Here is a 17,747-nt window from a genome sequence, read left to right as displayed (position 1 = left end):
AGGCCTGGGAGGCTCTGTTGCGGGTGTGATCGAGGCAAGTGTTTGGCCATTTCACAGAACCTTACAGTAGGGAGGCTGGCGGTTTAGTGAAAAGGCCTCTGTGGGCATCAGTAAGGCAGGGAGCGGCACTCCTACAGCTTGAAGATCGGAGCTTTTTGCAGAAAAGCACCTCACAGTTACCGGCAGGAGCCCTCCCGCCACAACCTGGCTAGGCCCTGCACTGAGGCTTTTGAGCGATGCCTCAGGAATGATGGGAAAATCCCTAACATCCCTGAGCCTCAGGCCTCCCTAAGAGAAACAGAACCATCTATATAGGCACTACAGCAAGTGTCGCCCAGCTCACAACGGGCCCCTAAGACATCTGGCAGGGAAAGTGGCAGTTTGTCTTGCTGGTTCTGGCCTGCGTCAGGGTGTCCTGCCGTGAATGTCCAGAGCTGGAGGAAAGCTAGATAGTATCCTGCAAGCTCTCACCAATCTCCTCCTTGTCCGGTGATGGTGTGTGCAGAGCTCTGAGGCAACAAGTATTGATGTTTGCCCCATTAGAACATCCAGGGCAGGGCCCATGCAGTGAGATTTGGACATCTGACCACACAGCCACATCAAGGGGCCTCAAGCAGCTCTGGGTGGTACCTCTAATGCTTTTGGGCTTGAGGAACTATGATGTCATGTGAGTACCACAGACTGACCAAGCTGGTACTCTAAATGACTCTGGGTAAAGAATGATAGCTCTTTAATTGAAAAAAAATTTTAAAGTAAATATATGCTAATTTTTAAAGGAGAAAAGAAGGGATAAATTGTATGCTCCTTTCTTTTTTTTTTTTTTTTTTTTTTTTGTTTGTTTGTTTGTTTGTTTTGAGACAGGGTTTCTCTATGTAGCAGCCCTGACTGTCCTGGACTCGTTTTGTAGACCAGGCTGGCCTCGAACCCACAGAGATCTGCCTGCCTCTGCCTCCCAAGTGCTGGGATTAAAGGTGTGCGCCACTACTGCCCGCCTCCTGTGCTCCTTTCTTAAAGGCTACTACCTACACTCCCTCAAGAGTACCTGCACATGTGTGGAAGGAGCAGGCGTGAGGTTAAGGCTGTGGAAGCAGGCTTAGAGTCCTGGCCTGTGGCCCAGGGCCATGGCGGCTCATCACCCAGGTTGTTTGTTCCCACGCAGTCCTCAGGGCTGGGACAGTGCTTTAGAATGACAGTGTCGTTATCTTCTAGGCCAGATCTGACTTTTGTCCTCACAGAAGATTACTGGAAAGGGGACTCGAAGATGTAAAGACCCCATACCACGCCCACCTCTCCTGACTCTGGGGACAGTCGGCTCTATCAGCCTTGCGGCACCAGCGGCCACCTGCCTGCTGGACATGTTGCTATAGATGAGGGAAGAGATGAAATTACACACAGCAGAAGCAGTTCACAGACTGCGTTCCTTGACACTGATGTGGGCAGAAAGGGCTAATACCTCGCTCTGTACAGGACACCAATGTGTGCCCCTGAGCCACAGGCACCCTTCACCCCACTAGAACTGGAGGCTGACATCTGGCAGGATGGGGGAAGGGCAAGTCAACTCTGCAAGTGCTCATCGCACGAGGAGCTACTCCTTCAGTCTGCATGAGGGACCTGGCTCCATTAGAGAGCTGCCCTTCTGTCCCGCTTCAGGGTGTCTCTTGGAAACGCTATTTATTTATTTATTTATTTATTTATTTATTTATTTACGTGAGAGCATATCTGGGGAGAGCAGATTCCATGGTACAGGGGCTGTGACTATCCCTATGCGTGCCCAGGATAGATCTGGCGTGCACACAAAAGGTGGCATCCTCTGGAAGCCGAGTTAGGAACCTGCCTCCCAATGCTCACCATCACATGGGTTTGCTGGATGCCCAATGGGTGAGCCCACAACATGACGCACTGCGGGCATAGGACAGAGGGATGGGATTAGACTTCAGACAAGTGACATTAGGCCATCATCCTAGGACTGGGAAGTCACCGGTTAAGAGCGAGAAGAAGTGCAGAGTGATAGTCTCACTTCAGGGGACAGTTGGGAAAGATCAGCAGAGATGCACTGCATTCTACCTGAGCTAAGGAAAGCCAGTGTCACGCCCTTCTTCCATGTCCATCTTTCCGTGATGTCAGGACAGCACTGAGCCATAGGGACGGCTCACAGCGAATGCGATTCTCAAATGGGGCCTATGGAAATGTATGTTTACTGCTCTTAGGCAGAGAAAGGGGCAGGCACGCCCCAGCCATGAAGGCGCATGCTCAGACTCATCCAGGCCTTTGCCATACTGTGCATGGTTCAGGAGGGAGAGGCTGAAGTGAATGGCAACACAAAGGCCACAAGGCCACAGCTACCAGATCAGAGAGAAGTCTGGTCTGCCAGCTCTTTATACGGTTTTATTGGGGCACAGCCATGTTCATCTGTACGCTGTGCACAGCAGCCTCTGTGCTCCAATGGGAGAGCTGAGAAGTTGGAACATGGCTTACAAAGCCTTGGACGTTTGCTAGCCTGCCAATCACAGGCATGATCTACAGACCCCTGAATGAGATGATGGCTCTCAAGGCTGACGAGGGAAAACTGGGGCCTTTGTTAATGTGCAAGGAAAAGCACAATACTATACCTACTTGCTGCTTTTAAAACTCACATCTTCCTTACAAGACAAAGGAAATAAAAACCAACTATTTGCAAAGGAGAAAATGGAGCCAGGCATAGTGGCGCATGCACTTGGGAGGTGAAGGTAGGAGGGAGGGTCAAAGGTTCAAAGATAGCTTCAACTACACAGCTGAGTTTGAAATGGGGGGGGGGAGGGGTGCATGACAATCCAGTGACATTAAGGCACTAGAGCCAAGTTATACCATAGGTGATAGCCAAATGAATGCAAGCCAGGGGTCGGCAAACACTCTCTCTCCCGACTGGTCACATCACCATTCACCAGCCTTGCTTAACTTTTGGTCCATGATAAACTGCACTTCATCACCGCAGCATAAAAGCTAGCCGCGGGGGCTAGTGGGACAGCTCCGTGGGTAAAGGCACTTGCAGCCAAGCTTGATGACCTGAGCTAGGTCCTTGGACACACATGGTGGAAGAAGAAAGCTCACTCTTAGGAGCTGACCTTGACTTCCACAGGTGCTTCCCTCGCCACATGCCCAGAGGCCCTCCTTGTCAATGACCTCAATTACTTCATCCCCTGCCACAGTGCTGGGCTTCTCTTGTCTGTGACATGAGCATTTGTGCTCTTCGGGGAAGGTTCGAACTGCTTGGCCCCCTTCCTAAGGAGCGAAGTTCATGGAGCAGTCTCTGGATTCATCAGGCCTAATGATAGGTTGGGATGGGGCAAAAGAGGAGGCCAATCTGGGGACTCTAAAACCTTGGGGGGGGATATCTCTCTGTTGGACACTGTGTCTGTTATCTGTGTAATCGGCCAGCTTTGTTAGGGACAAAGGAAAAATATCCAGTATTCAGACTACTGGGCACTCCATCTGACCACTGAGGACCATCCTCCCAGGCAAGTGTATGACGCACTGGAAGCAAGCAGCACCCTTCCCCTGCCCGGCAGGAGACCAAAGGGTAAGCATGGCCACAGCAGCAGCGGAGACAGAAAGCAAGTGGAGTGGGCATTTAGGCAAGCAATGATCATGACGAATCACGGGAGGCAGAACCTTGAAGGTACAAATGTGCCCTGGACGGAGAAAGGCAGACAGTCTGGGCCCAGAGGGTGGCGTCTTAGCCGTTCCAGGACGGGGAAAGGTGTGTTTACACCTGAGTCCCCGGGTCTGGGCCTGAGAGTTTTCACCTATGGGAGCCACTGTAAGGAAGTCACTATCAGATTGGTATTTCCAAGGATCACCTGCCCATTTCTTCCCAAGATGTTTCTCTACTTCCTTCTCAAGGCGGAAGTCAGGACTTGTGGCCGTGGGGAAAACCCGGGGAGTTAACAGCTGTCCGGGGTGCTACTTCCCGCCCCCTGCTGACTACACAGGGAAGGAGGATTCTGCGGCCCTGCTGGGATCAACCTCAGCACTTATCAGGTCAGGGTTCGCACATGCGCTCTCGCCCCTGAGGGCTTCTTTCCTCCTCCGACTAATAGTCATTGCGAAGGGACACGTTTGGGGAGTATGTGGAAGGTAGAGATGGACCCCATGGTAAACTACATTGGTTCCTCGGGACACTCGGAGAATGAATATTCCTGCTTTGCCGGAGCAATCTAGTCTCCACCTGCTAAGAACTGCCATTTGCTCTGAAATTGGACGGTGCTACCGATGCAGCCAGCTCCTGCCTGCCAGCCTCCGCCCTGCCTGCCAGCCTCCGCCCTGCCTGCCAGCACCCGGCCTCCGCCTCTGCTGTTAATCACAACAGCGCAGTAAAGGGGAGGTGCATGTTGAAGAGGCACAGCCTCAGCCACCCAGAGGGTCCTCTGCTTGAAGCCCTCCAGACACACTGTACACACAGCGTCTCCAACCTAACACACGACGCACACGCCCAACAGACGGCCCACGGTTGTTCACAGCCAGCCAGGAAGCGGGTAACTGTCCCCTGGAAGCCACAAATCCAAACTGCCCAGAATTCAGCCTGCACCACCCACCGAACAGCAGAATCTGAGGACAGACCAAGAGGGCAACTATCTGCATTTTGCCCCAGCAGCTCTCCCAGCAGCTGCGTGATTTCTCAAGCCTCTCCTTCCCTGACATGCCTGGGTGACCTGGTGAGTGGCCAGAACCCCGGGAGTGCACAGGTTTGAGGTGCCTGGCCCACACTGTCACGGGAAAACTTTGGCAGAAGCACGGGGCGTGACTCTGGGGTAACGGAAGAAGCCAGGGTTGTGGCAGGAGCCTGGCCTGTGTGCCTCTCAAGATTTTAACATGCCTCACAAGTCTGCAGTGCCAAAGCCAAGTACTCAGGTCAGTGCCAGGAGCCAGCTAGCACCAAACAGGCAGCTGCTAAGATGTGACATTGTCACTCATGAGTCTGCCCACCTCCTAGAGTTCTTCAGGGACCCCCCCCCTTTTTTTTTTTTTTACCCATTCAGGAATCCCACTTGATACAAGGCTCTTCAATGGCTGAATGGCAAGTCTGGGATATGGTTGCCCTTGTGCCTCCTGTGTCCACTCCCTCTAATGGTACCGGGGACCAGGACTGTTCCAGACAACATCACAAATTTCCAGACTCGTTGACTATTCCTACAACTTGAGCCTAAGGTTATAGGGATCAGTTAAAACTAACTTCAGGAAAAGAAGCTGACTAGATCCATGGGTTGGCTTTGTCCTTTCTGACCCTGGAGCAAGGATAGGGCAAGACTCTGTCAAAGCCTTCTTGAATGATGGCCTGAGAACGAACAGCCTTCTCTCTGAAGAGAGAACTCTGCAGTTGGGAGAATTCACAGAGGCTGACAGAGGAATGGAGACCGGGCCCTAGAGCAACAGGTCTGACCCTTGCCCTGGGGGGCTGAGAGCTGGCCTAGTCATGGAGTGAGGGTAGCAGGGACAGACCAGACTGTACTTCAGAGGCTACACTAAGAAACGTGGAGTTTTATCATTAAGAACACCATGGACAGGCAGGGGACTTGACATGGCAGCCTAGGATGGCATCTGACAAGTATGTCCATGAACACTTGGAGGCCCAGGAGAGGCAGGCCAAAGGCTTCAACTGAGACTCTTTGCTACATGACTGACTGACTGAGTGACTGAATGCTGGCCTCTGGAAAGGAATCCTGCAGATTCCCAACAATTTTTATGCATGGTGGTTCAATTCGGAGGTATAGAGAGCTGTTTCTGTTCTACAGGCAAGAGAAAAGTCAAACCCAAATGATGTTCTGGCAGATTCTGGTGACAGAACTTGGTGTGGTCCCTGGGGCCTTGAGCAGGTCTCCATTAAGCTCACACGAATAAGCCACTAGGAACAGAAGCAGACGCTCCCGAACCCACAACCTCCTTCCCTGCCTTTGTTTCCCCTACAGGCTCCTGTTGGCTAGACCAAAGAACAAGGACTCCGGTGGCCAAAGCCAAGGGAACAAGTCAAGGGGGCAGACTTCAGGAAGGGATTAGGAGGCTGCCTCATTAAGGGCCACACGGGGCTGGTGCCTCATAGGCCCTGACCCTGTCGGTGGAAATGGAGGGTTAAGTGGCCACAGGACAGTTGGCTTGGAGAATCTGGGAACCTCAGCGATGCCATGACGACCTTCTGTCAGGAGAATACACTCAAGGCAGCCCTGCATCCTGGCTACTCAGGAAGCTCATAGAACAAAGCGGCCCCAAGGCACAAAGCAATCATCCAAATGTTGGTTAGGTACAGAGCGCTCACCGGGTACCCAGCCAGGCAGGGTTTCCTGTGCATCATCGCATCATAGCATCATGGCATCTTCACAGGGGCCCTAAGGAGCCATGGCTAGATCACCAACCCCAAATACGAGGTGCCTAGCCAATCTCCCTCCAGCACAGACAGCAACAGCAGGAATCCTCTGGGGCACCTCAAGTGCAGCCCACATTCTGCCACCAGGAAGAGGCATAGTCCTGTGGCTACCAAGGCCCTGCTCTAGCTCCCTGCTGCTCCTTGGCCTGAACAGGGTTACCATCCACACCTACCCTGCCCCGAATACAGAGCTGATGCCCTGTCACGTGCTGAGTGGGAGAGCCTGACAGACCTGGGACTTCCTGAAAGTTGTGCCTGTCCCTAACGTCCCTAATACCTCCAGCCTCATTCACCACTATTAGGTCTTAGCAAGAGACAGGGACTTTCTGGGAGAAAGCTCACAGCAGTTTTCAGTGGGCCTGGGCTAGAAGCTTCATGACTGTCAAGGCCTTCATGTCTGAATGGAACTCTGTGTGGAAAAGCTGCCTAGGGAAGGGTCTTCAGACGGAACCGGGGGGGCCAACCTGAAACTCATCTGATGGCCCTGCCATGTCCCAAGTCCTCAGAAGAATCCTCATACTCTATTAGATGGTTGCGCTGTTTCTGAATCCTGCCCCAGGAGGACCCAGACCTAGATCTTCCTAGGGGGAGAATATAGAATATTGTTGGCCCAGGGGGCCATCTTGATCTAGGTATTGCACTCTGTACTGCACAGGGCTCTACTGGAATTCTCTTCCTCAAACCCCTCCTGCTACAAGGACTAAGCAAATCTCACCTCTTCTTTATAAAGAAGAAAAGTCTCACACAACTTGCTGGTGTGCTGATGGGAGGACGGGCACAGAGGGTCTACCCCTGCAATAGGCTACAGAAAGCCCCAACAAGATAGCGCCCACAAATGGGAGCACCCCCACAGGTGACTCTTACTGGGGAAAGGAAATAGCAGAGAGGTGGGCAGCTGGCCAGCAGGTCTCAGAAGCAGAAAAGAGAACTCAATGCTGAAAGAAACCCAAGTATAAAATGCAGGTCCAGGAAGGAGAGGAGAAACCAGGCCTAGGCCTTCCACAGCAGTAGATGCCAGCGCATCCGGCATCCGACGCATGGATGCCAGTTTACAGCTTGACAGGTAAGGCCTACCAAGGGCAAGCATCAGCCTTCAGGCCCTCTGCCCGGGGCCTCTTGCTTCCTTGGGAAGGAGTGTACAGAAGAGCTGTATAGTGTTGGAGGCTAGGACTCGCATGGCTCCACGGTGTGGGGTTGGCTCTGCATTAGGGGGCAGTCGCAGCCTGCAGAGCCGCTGGGGGCTTTGTTACTGAGCAAATCTCCCAGGCGCTGACCGCTGATGCATAGCTAACGGGGAGGGAGACATTGATTTATGTTCAACTTTCCATTTCATCAGTGAGAGTTACGGCGCTACATGTGGAGGATGCTTTGGGGGGGGGGCAGGGAGGGGGGAGGGAGGGCAGCTGGAGTGTGCAGACACAAACCTGTTCACACACATGCACACTGGCAGCCGTACCAGGCAAGGCCCCAGCCGGCCTGGCGTGTCAGGAATAACCTTTTGTCCATGGTTGCTAGGAGCCCTGGAGCCGGTCATCTGCCACTGGGCAGACACAAGGCACCAGGCTGGCCACCGGGTGAGCATAGCCTGACCTCTGTGGAGGTGATGGTGACCAGGAAAGGTGATTGGTTGTAAGGCTCTGTCACTGAATAGAGAACATAAGTCCCAGAGCGGATAGAAGGCTCTGTAAGGACACACGTATTTGTCAGCGGGGCTAGATACAATCCGGGGTATGTAGATCTTGGGCTGTGTGTAGGGGGGCAGAGGGGGAAGGTGAGGGTGGCTCTTCAGGTTTCTGCCCTACAGCTGGCTTCTATCACAGTAACCAGTGCATGCTGAGTTGAACAGGTAGAGGGGGAGAGTTGGAAGGACCTCGCCTCCAACTGAGACTTGGACCCAGCAGCTGGGCACTTCACCCTAATCCTTCTCAGCAGGGGCAACCTTGCCTTCTGTCAGTCTGGAAGCAGATGACTAGAGCTGGTAAGAAGCTGTGTGTGTGTGTGGGGAGCTCCTATCCCCTGGGGGTGGGATCACAAAGCACCTGTAGGCAGAGGCTGGGCTGGAGGGGCAGGGCTTGGGGTGGAGGGTGGGCAGCAGTTGGAATGACAAGCAGTGTACCCACAGTCCTCTGCCTGGTCGGTCTAGGACCATCTTCCTAACCAGACCTGTCCAGAGCCAGCAGGATTTCTTGTCCGTGCTGTAGCCATGCTGCCAACTCTGGGGCCTACCCTCTGAGTCAGTACAGTCCCAGAAGACAGAAGGGGTAGATACCTCTTCTGAGGAGAAGACTTGGCACCCTAACTCTAAAAAGGCCAGATAGCTCCACTTGCAAGGGCCTGAGCATCAGGACAGGCAACGAGAGGACCAAAGAGGCAGGAGACATTAACTTACTACTACACCCAATCCCTGCCCCCTAAGCTGCCCAGCATTGCCTAACCCCGGCCTGCCCTTCTGCATGGCTTCTCTCACCGTGAGGTCCCTCCCTCCTTAACAGCCTTTATTGCACTAAATCTCTGGAAAGCTCCTGTCCACAGGCCCCTCTGGTAGTGTTCACCAGTTCCCCAACCCTAGGGACCATGTCTGACACCCAGGAATTTGGTCCTTGCCCCATTCCCTGCTTCACCATCTTTTCCATTGGCTCCGAGTCCTGACAGCAAGCTCCTGTTAGTACTGGGTTTCAGAAATCAGGAAAATGAGGTTTAATTTTTCCCCCCAACCCTCGACTTGAAGTGGCCAGTGGGGGAGCAGGAGCGCCTGTCCTATGGTACAGCTTCTGGCTAGAGGAATGGCCCACGTGCCCTCTGCTCCCCCCTTTATTCTGGGGAGGACAGCAGTAAACAGCATCAACCTTTTAGAGCTGACCCACTGCCATGAGTCAGGTCGTGCGTTCTTGTTTGTTGGGCTCTGACCTGCCTGGAAACACACCACCCTCCCCAAGGCTCAGAGCAGGGTTCTCTACCAGCCGTCCTGTCTTTGCTGACTACCAAGCAGCTCCCCACTTCACCATAGACTCTGCAGATGGGAGAGCTGCCTTCTCTACAAAGCTTCGAATTAGCTTCTCTCTATTCCCTCAAGGACTTGGGATCCGAGGCCGGAGCCTCACAAGACAAGGTTGTCTCTGCCATTTGGCAGGACGTCAACAACCAACAGAGCCCTCTTCTCTTGAGGCTGCTTCTGGGGGTGGGGAGTGGGGGGTGGGGGTTGGCTGCTGAGACTGCAGGAGGCAGGGCTGGGCTGTAGATCTCTCCCTATCTGCTTATTTCCCTGTTTTCCAGGCTGTGTGCAGTGCCTTGTCTTTGTACCTGTATAGGGGCAGAGGAGGGTAAGGCAGGCCTCAGAGGCAGAGCTCAGCTTATTTCCAGGGCTTTGGGCATGGCTGGAAACGAGGAAGGAGGTAGGAAGAGGGCCTCACTAGGATGGGCGCTAGGGAATGTAGGCTCAATTTTCTTTACAAATATATTTTATTACGAACTTATGAACCGAGCGTACGTCACTTATAACCCGACTAACCTAAGTAATAGGAAAAGAGGATTAAAAAATACAATAACAGCCGGGCAGTGGTGGCGCATGCCTTTAATCCCAGCACTCGGGAGGCAGAGACAGGTGGATCGCTGTGAGCTCGAGGCCAGCCTGGTCTACAAAGTGAGTCCAGGATGGCCAAGGCTACACAGAGAAACCCTGTCTCGAAAAACAAAAAACAAAAAACAAAAAAACAACAACAACAAAAAATACAATAACAAAACCGTAAGAATATCAGTTCCGAGGAGCGATTCTCCAGGTGTAATCAGCAGGATTTCTTTTGCTGGAACCTGGAGTAACCAGAACCCGGAACCTCAGCAGGAGCGGAAGCCCTGAAGCCTTGCCTCGAGTGGTTCTCTCTAGGAGTGTCTCGAAGTGGAGCAATTAACAGCCAAAACTATCCGAAGTCTCCAAAAAGCCCCACCTCCAGTTTGGGGCTCATTTATGTATCTCCTCCCAGAGTCTGTTCGTGGATCTTTTCAGCTGGCAACAATCAAGCTCCCACACAAGGTGGTTTGCCTTCTAGTGGATTAACATCACCTGTTCTCTCATAAGACCATTCCCCATCCCACACTTGGGATCATAACAAAAACAGGTTTCTCTCTCCTTCAAGGGAATGTCAATCACTGTCTCCACAGCTGAGCTTTTGATAAAAAGAGTTGATTCCCTCTGCTATCCCAGGACTGATCCACAGAAGATACAACTTTCAACCCTGTGACCTTTGTGGGGCCCCTATGGCATCACTGCCCTTCTCCCTCCAGACTATGAGCAACCAGACTGGACTAGATGTACTGGAATGTCTAGTCCACATAGACCACACGCTCACTGGTCCTCTGTGCATCCAACACTGCCAGTAGGTTCCCGTGGAACTTGTTTGCTGGGCAACCCCATCTGGTTTTTGGCTGAAACTTATGTGCTGCTATTTCAAGAAGACAGCCATAGGCTCTCCTTCCTCTCTCAGACAATCAGACAGGCACCTACACTCGGACTTCAGTGGCCCGTGGAAGGAGTGTACACTGGGAGCCAGGAAGCCAGACATTGGACTCTGAGGACAAACTTTACTTAACTGGGCAATGTGGAGTAGTCCTTCACCTTTCTAAGTCTCCCTCTCGCTGGCAGAATCATTGAGCAAAATAGCTGCATGCTTAAAAATACACAATTGAAAATAATTACTGGAATTAAAAAACAAAGTAACAACAGAATCAGTCTACACCATGTGCCCTGCTCTAGGACCCCTGCTCTCCTGTAATTGTCCATTTCTGGACCTAGAAATCTTTACTGGACAGTCTTCCCTTGGGGCCAAGAAACTAGGGGCCCTGGCCAGGCCAATGAGCCTAGCCAAAGCTAACCTGCTTGCCAGATGTGAGGCCTGAGTTAAGCTGTGAGGGGAAACTGCCACTGCTTGATTGTGTAAAGTCCATCTGGGTTTAGAGCTAAAAATCCAAACTGGACACCTGACTAGCCAGTCCAGCCCGCATCAATCTATTGATGAGAACAACCAGGGCCAGCAACGGGGAAGACTGGCCCAAGTCATTCAGAAAGCACACGGCCAAGTCCTCTGTGTCCTTCTCCAGAGTGTCAGTCCTGGATGCCTAAGCTGGCCTTTGATCAGACTTTGTGTGGTCAGAATTCCAGGTCAGCACTCCAGGGCTGGCTCGGCCTCTGTTCTGTACCATGAACGCCACAAGTAAACTCAGTTCCAGTGTGTACTGTGTCCCACTCTAGTACTGCCAGGTGCTGCGTCTGTTGGTTAGTCAGGGCCTTTTCAGACACATATCACATCACCCCACAGGTCCAGAACAAGCACTGCCCATCTCAGAAACCTGGGCCCAAAGGAAGGACAGCAAGCAGAGCCTCTTGTATTGTCAGCCCAACCTCCTAACTCCTGCCCCATAGTCCTGTGTGCTATTTTCTGAGGAGCTTCCATAGGCAACAGTCAGCTGTTCCCTCCTGACCACCCTGGAGGCCCCACTGGCTTCTAAATTTAGAACCAACTGGTGTTACAGTTCTGACTTGGTAAAGGTATATGATACCGCAGGACAGGGCTGGCCCGGCCACCTGGGCTGGCTTCCCAGGCCACCATCCTCTTGTGGCACAGCCACCTGCCCAGGCTGCAGCCACAAAGAGAAGAAGTACAATTGTTGACAACAGATAAAACCCTTGATATCATCTCTATTTTCCTTCCACTATCAGAGTGGCTGCCTGAGGACAGTAAAGGGCAGCAATCAATCCCTAACATTCCTGCTGGGAGATGATCTGTCCCGGAAATGGGCCGTCACTTCCTCCTTTAGAGAGATACCCTTTCTCTTCGCAGGGGCCCAGGCCAAGTGGTCAGCATCGCGGTGTGCCTGGCCTGCCCCGCCTCCTTTCATCTGACTGACAGGGAATGGGAAACACAACTGAGTCAGTGAGAGAGCCAAGAGGCTTCAGAACCAGAACCTTCTTGAACGACCCAGCCAAGCCTTGGCAGTGCCTTGCTTGGGGAACAGAGATGATCTCAAGGCTAAAAGACACCTCTGTTTAACAGTGGCTGGCAGTGGCTAAATAAGGGCAGGAATTGGTTTGGGCTTTCTGACCACACACCCCCAAACGTCATAGGGGAGGGCCCACAAAGTATGACTGGAATTAGAGTTTAACCATGGAAGAGCATAGCAAAGCAGGAAGTTGGGAGCTGCCCACATATCAAGCAGACCCATTCCTTGTCCTAGGCTGAGGCCAAAATAGAAGTCAATGGCCTATTTTTAAAAAAGACATTTGGCAGCTCAGAGCACTATTGCTCTTGTAAAGGATCCAGGTTAAGTTTTCAGCACCCACAAGTGGTTTCTAACCATGCACAGCTCTGGATCGGGGGGATCCGGCGCTGTGCCCCGACTTCCTTGCCATCAGACACATACATGGAGCACGTCCATATATATATGCAGGCAAAATACTCACACGCATAAAATAAAAGCAAAACTTTAAACACGTATTTAATTTGTTCAAACAAACAAACAATTCGCAATTGTCTACTCTCCACTTTGCACTAAAGCAGCCTGAGGTGGGTACCCAGAAGCCACAGCTCTCCTTAGAAAACCCAGAACAGGCACGCAGTGGCTGTGATGCGTGGATGGGCTATGTTGGCCAGGCAGAGAAGCCAGGCTTGGACTGCATCAGGGCATCTGCGACACCATGTGCAGAGATACGTGAAGCAGAAAAAGACCCACTGAGCAGAACAGTAGGGGCCGGCCAGATCCTTGTCTCCTCTCTGGTAACGGACAGAAACGCCACAGCTCCTGCTTTTCCTGGGTTGACAGGTTCCGGGTATTTAGGCTCCTGCTGTCTCTCAGGCTCTCTTCCTTTTGTCTGCAGCCTTGCCCTAAGACTCCTGAAGCCGTCCCTGACTCCATAGTTTGGACAGAGGCCCAGTTTTGGTGATGCTGGCAACACACATAGATACACGTGTGGCCATCTGAGGCCCTGAACTGTCATCTCTGTATCTCTCCTCACTGTGGTCTGCTCTTTCTGTTTTAGGGAAGGAGCAAATTTCACCGATGTCCTTCTTAGTGAGTAATGTGTGCTGGCCCTCCTCCCTTAATAACCATCAACTAAAATGTGCTATCTTGCAAAGTGGAAGTGTCTCTCCATGCCCACGACTCCAAGGCTCCCATCCTGCACTGTGCATGGGGCCCCTCTGAGCCAACTCTGCATTCCTGGGCTCTCCTTTGAGAGCTCTCTTCCACAGCCTTATCTAGGAGCCCTGCCCTTTACAAGGCATGGACAACCAAGCACTTCTCAAACTCAGTGAGGACAGGCTTGAAAGAACTGGCAAAGCCACAGTCAAGAGCTCCACCAGGAAAGCCTCTCTCGCACTGCCCTGCAGGCTGAGGCTGACAGCACTCTTAAGGCTGCAGCACTTCTCCCCGCCTCAGCTTGGCTCAAGAGGGATCAACACCAGAGGGGAGGGGAAGGAATGGAAAAGGAAGTAAGGAGGGGGTGGCAGCCACACCCAGCTGACAAAACAGAAAGGCGACTTCACACCTCCCATACCCTTCCCTATCCCTGCCAGAAAGACCAGCAAGGTGTGTTGTGGGGAAGGTGGGGCTCCCCACCCCATGTGGGATCCGCTCCTGCCTGTGGCGGGCAGAGCGCGGGCACAAATGCTGTGGGGCGACGCTCATGATGGCACTCGGAAAAAATCAGTGGTTAGCCAGAGCGGGGTAGGGGTGGGGTGTGGGGGGGTGTTGTGTTGTTCTAGTTACGCCTAAGGTTTGCAGTTTGGACAGGAAAAGTAAACAACAATGGTGACAGCAGCAACAGAACAGCAACAGAGGACAGTTTACTCATTAAAAGGGGGGAAAGACAAAGAATACGCCTTCTGTTTTAAGAGAGCTCCACACTGGCCTGCAAGCCCTGACCTCCACCACACCAGGGTGAACAGAAGGGCGCTGCCACAGCCTTCCCGGCTCTCTCTTCCCCTCTGCTGGCTCTTAGAGAAGTGGATGAGACGAGAATGTGAGGCCTCAACCAACACGAAGCGACTGTATTTAAACCATGGCAAACCAAGCTGCCTTCTTGCCCTCCTCTCCTCCTGCCTGCCCAGCACAGGGCCCCGGGCCAGCACGTACCTGAAAGAAACCTGGTGGGATGGGGCCTCCGGGCATCCCATCATTGGGGGGAATGTTGCCAAGCACAGGGCTTGGGGCAGCTGCTGCACTCTGTGGAGACAGAACGGGGAGGTCAGTGGCAGACATCCAACCACACTCTTTGGTCCCTACCCCCAACAGACTCTTCCTCCTCAAAGGCCACTTTCTATGCAAAGCCCAGCAGAGGTATCATCCACTGGGCAAGCTCTGGGCCCCTACTGCTTCAACTCTAAAAGGGGGGGGGGGGGCAGGAGTTAATGTCTACCCTTAGGCTGGAGTGGTGGGATAGGGACATAGCAAAAGTACTCCTGTAGTACCTGGCAGAGTGGTGATGCAGTCAGTACCCTGTGTCTATTGCTAGCACCCCTTGCCTTTCCACCAGCTGCTCTAAGAAGCAGGGGACCAATTCATAAACAGTGGTACCTCTACAAATCTTACATGGTGCACAGAGCCAGTCCATAAATACCCATAGCTTACTGAATAGATGGCAGGGCAGTAAGAAGACACTGAGGTTAGAACAAAAGGACTTGTGTGTTCTGACCCTCACTGAGTCCCGAACGCCTCTTGAGAAGTGTGTGGTGGGGGCTACACGATGGGAGACAGTCGTTACTTGTTGAATGCTGCTGTCCTGGCTTCCACTTGGTACATCTGCCTCAACAAAGCCCCCCCCCCCCACCCAGGAGTGAGCAGACATCAGATGCCCCACCTAGCCACCTTCCAACAGTTGCGTCCAGCCTGCTGGTGCGCCCGACTCTGTACTCACATGTGCAAAGCTGAGGCTGAGATGTCACAGCCCTACTTTGAGGAAGTCACAGATCTAGGTCTTTTCCCCGAGTTCGCCCCTGCTTTCCCTATAGAAGCTAACACCCCCGGCCCACACACACCCCTGGCCACTTCCACCCAGCCTTAATCCCCCCAACTCCATCATGACCCAGAACATGACACTCTATCCCTCGCCCTCTTATATGTGAATGTGGCCCCTTCTCATCACTTCAGGAAGTCACTTATTTCCTCCTCTTGACATAAAATGGAAGTGTAGACACCCACTAATAACATACCAGTACAAGAGAATGAACAGCCCACCAAAAGAGCGCTACAGTTTATGTGGCATGCCTCTGACTTTGTGCCTTATTCTACTTCTGTGGTCAGAGTGTGGGGACTGGGTGCTGGGACGCGCTGAGGTCTGCAGGCAGGGAAAGACCTGCTGGTCCAGGGGTGAAGACTCAGTAATGGAGCGGGTGCCTGGCAGGTCCCAGGTAAACAGAATGAGCTGGCTGCAGGTTATTTTCAAAATGAAGACACCCACAGAACCTCCCTAAGGAGATTCTGCCTAGCCCTAAACACTGTAGGCCTGCATCTGCTTCCCCAGTCTACAGACATAGGCCTACACAGACAAACAGACACACACACACAGAGATACCCAGTCCCACCTCTACCTGGAAGAGGATTCAAGGGGAATCAGCCATTAGTTGTGTTTTTGTTTCTCTGTGGCTAAGAGTTCTATGAAAAATCAGTATCTCCCTCCTTACCCACCCCACCCCCACCCCCATCCCATAGCCCTGCCTGGCCTAGAACTCACTACTGGACCAGGCTGGTCTTGAACTTACAATGACTGTCCTGCCTACAAGATTAAGTTGCAACTTTTTGGGGCAGCCAACAACTACTCTGTACCAGGAGCAAAAAGATCACCACAAGACACCAGGGCTAAGATGAAACCCATGCATCTCTTGGGCTCCTCCGAAAGAGGCACCGCACACTCAACTCCATCGACTACCCAGCCGACTAGCAGACCTGGAATCAACACCAACTGGATAGGATCTTAGGTATTTTGACTAACACTCTGGATTGCTACATTTTGAACTGGCTTCCCCTGACAACTGTAGTTCTACTTTCACCGAAAAACATTCAGTTTCTTTGTTATTTGGGTACTTGCCTTTTTTACATGTTGAGGCATTTGTTACAATGTGGGAGAACACGGTGGGGGTGGGGGTGGGGGGGCAAACTTTTAAATGAAAGACTGAACCTGTGAGTACACTGCTGTTTCCCTTTCCGATGTGGCTTACCTATGAAGTCAGGTGTGGGTGGGTGTTTCTGGGGACTAAGGGTGGGTGAGAGGCCAGAGGAAACATGGTCCTAATTAAGTGACTGGACGCTCAGCATTTCACCATCCCCCAATGAAAGACAACAAAGGCTCTCACCTCAACCATGAGGAAGAGGTTGGAGGCCAGGAGATGACTTCTGTTGTTAAGCCTCCCCCAGCAGGTAAGCTGAGAAGCTCTGCTGTGCTTCAGCTGGGGCCGGAATGGAGACTTAAAAGGGTAGGAAAGCAGCAACTGGTGCTGAGAGGCTAAGAGACAGGGGAGTGCTCAGGAGAAGCTCTTACAGACGTCAACCAAGGGTACCGGTCTACATCTGACCTGCCCCTCATCCTCCCACACCTTAACCACAGAGGCCGCTTACCTATGCCCAAGACCAGCACAAGGTGAGGCATACTGCAAGTGGTCAATAAATGGTCACTTTACTATTCAAAGATCTGCTCAAACCTGACCACCTTGGAGCCAGACGGCGCGGGACTGCTAAGAATTGGCCTCTCCCCATGGTTTCGAGCGCCGAGAGTTCCATTACGGCAACCAACAAAGCGTCTCAAGCGAGTCTTCTCCAGAAACCCAAACGCCTGGTCCATCCTCCAGGCCTACAGCACAGTGGACTGCACAGCTGCCAAGGATGGACACCCACACACTGAGTCAAGGCAGAAAGGGCACTGGCTCTAAAAGGCCAGGACCTCTCTCTCTCTCATCAGACTCAGGTCCCTTCTCACGTGGGGACTCTGTTTCCTAAGGTCTGCTGGAGACAGCAGAGCAAGCTGGACTAAGTGGCAACCTTCCCTGCATCTAACCCTTCCAGAGATGACAGATCAAGAAGCACCCGAGGCCTGTCTGTCTCTGAGCCCTGGCACGTGGGCTCTGGACCCTACACCCTCCTCTCCAGCACCCGTTCTAGCACGAATATATGGACAAAGGAGAAAACACACACGCACGCACGCGCACGCACACACATTCATGGATTCCTACAGCTATGCCCATCGTGTTGCAAGAAAAATGAAAAAAAGTCAAATATTCATGGATGGTTAAGATGATTCAACAGATAAAGATGCTTGCTGCCAAGCTTGACGACCTAAGATCGATCCCCAGGACCCACACAGAGAGTAAAGGAA

General features: G+C 52.4%; 2 protein-coding genes across 5 annotated transcripts in view; one reads left to right on the top strand and one right to left on the bottom strand.

Moving 5' to 3' along the window:
• Positions 1-17,747, bottom strand: part of SSBP3 (single stranded DNA binding protein 3) — a 144,073-nt gene that overhangs the window by 25,662 nt on the left and 100,664 nt on the right. For all 4 annotated transcript variants that reach the window (XM_084785587.1, XM_084785588.1, XM_084785589.1 and 1 more), the window contains exon 5: positions 14,516-14,605. In XM_084785587.1, coding sequence (XP_084641713.1) covers positions 14,516-14,605 — 90 coding nt within the window. The remainder of the gene's footprint in view (positions 1-14,515; positions 14,606-17,747) is intronic.
• Positions 1-17,747, top strand: part of DIO1 (iodothyronine deiodinase 1) — a 365,641-nt gene that overhangs the window by 277,352 nt on the left and 70,542 nt on the right. The window lies entirely within an intron of this gene.

The sequence above is a fragment of the Acomys minous genome, assembly GCF_964271855.1.
Source record: "Acomys minous genome assembly, chromosome: 6".
Taxonomy (NCBI): domain Eukaryota; kingdom Metazoa; phylum Chordata; class Mammalia; order Rodentia; family Muridae; genus Acomys; species Acomys minous.
Note: the sequence above shows the minus strand (reverse complement) of the source record. Positions and strands in the feature narration are given on the sequence as shown.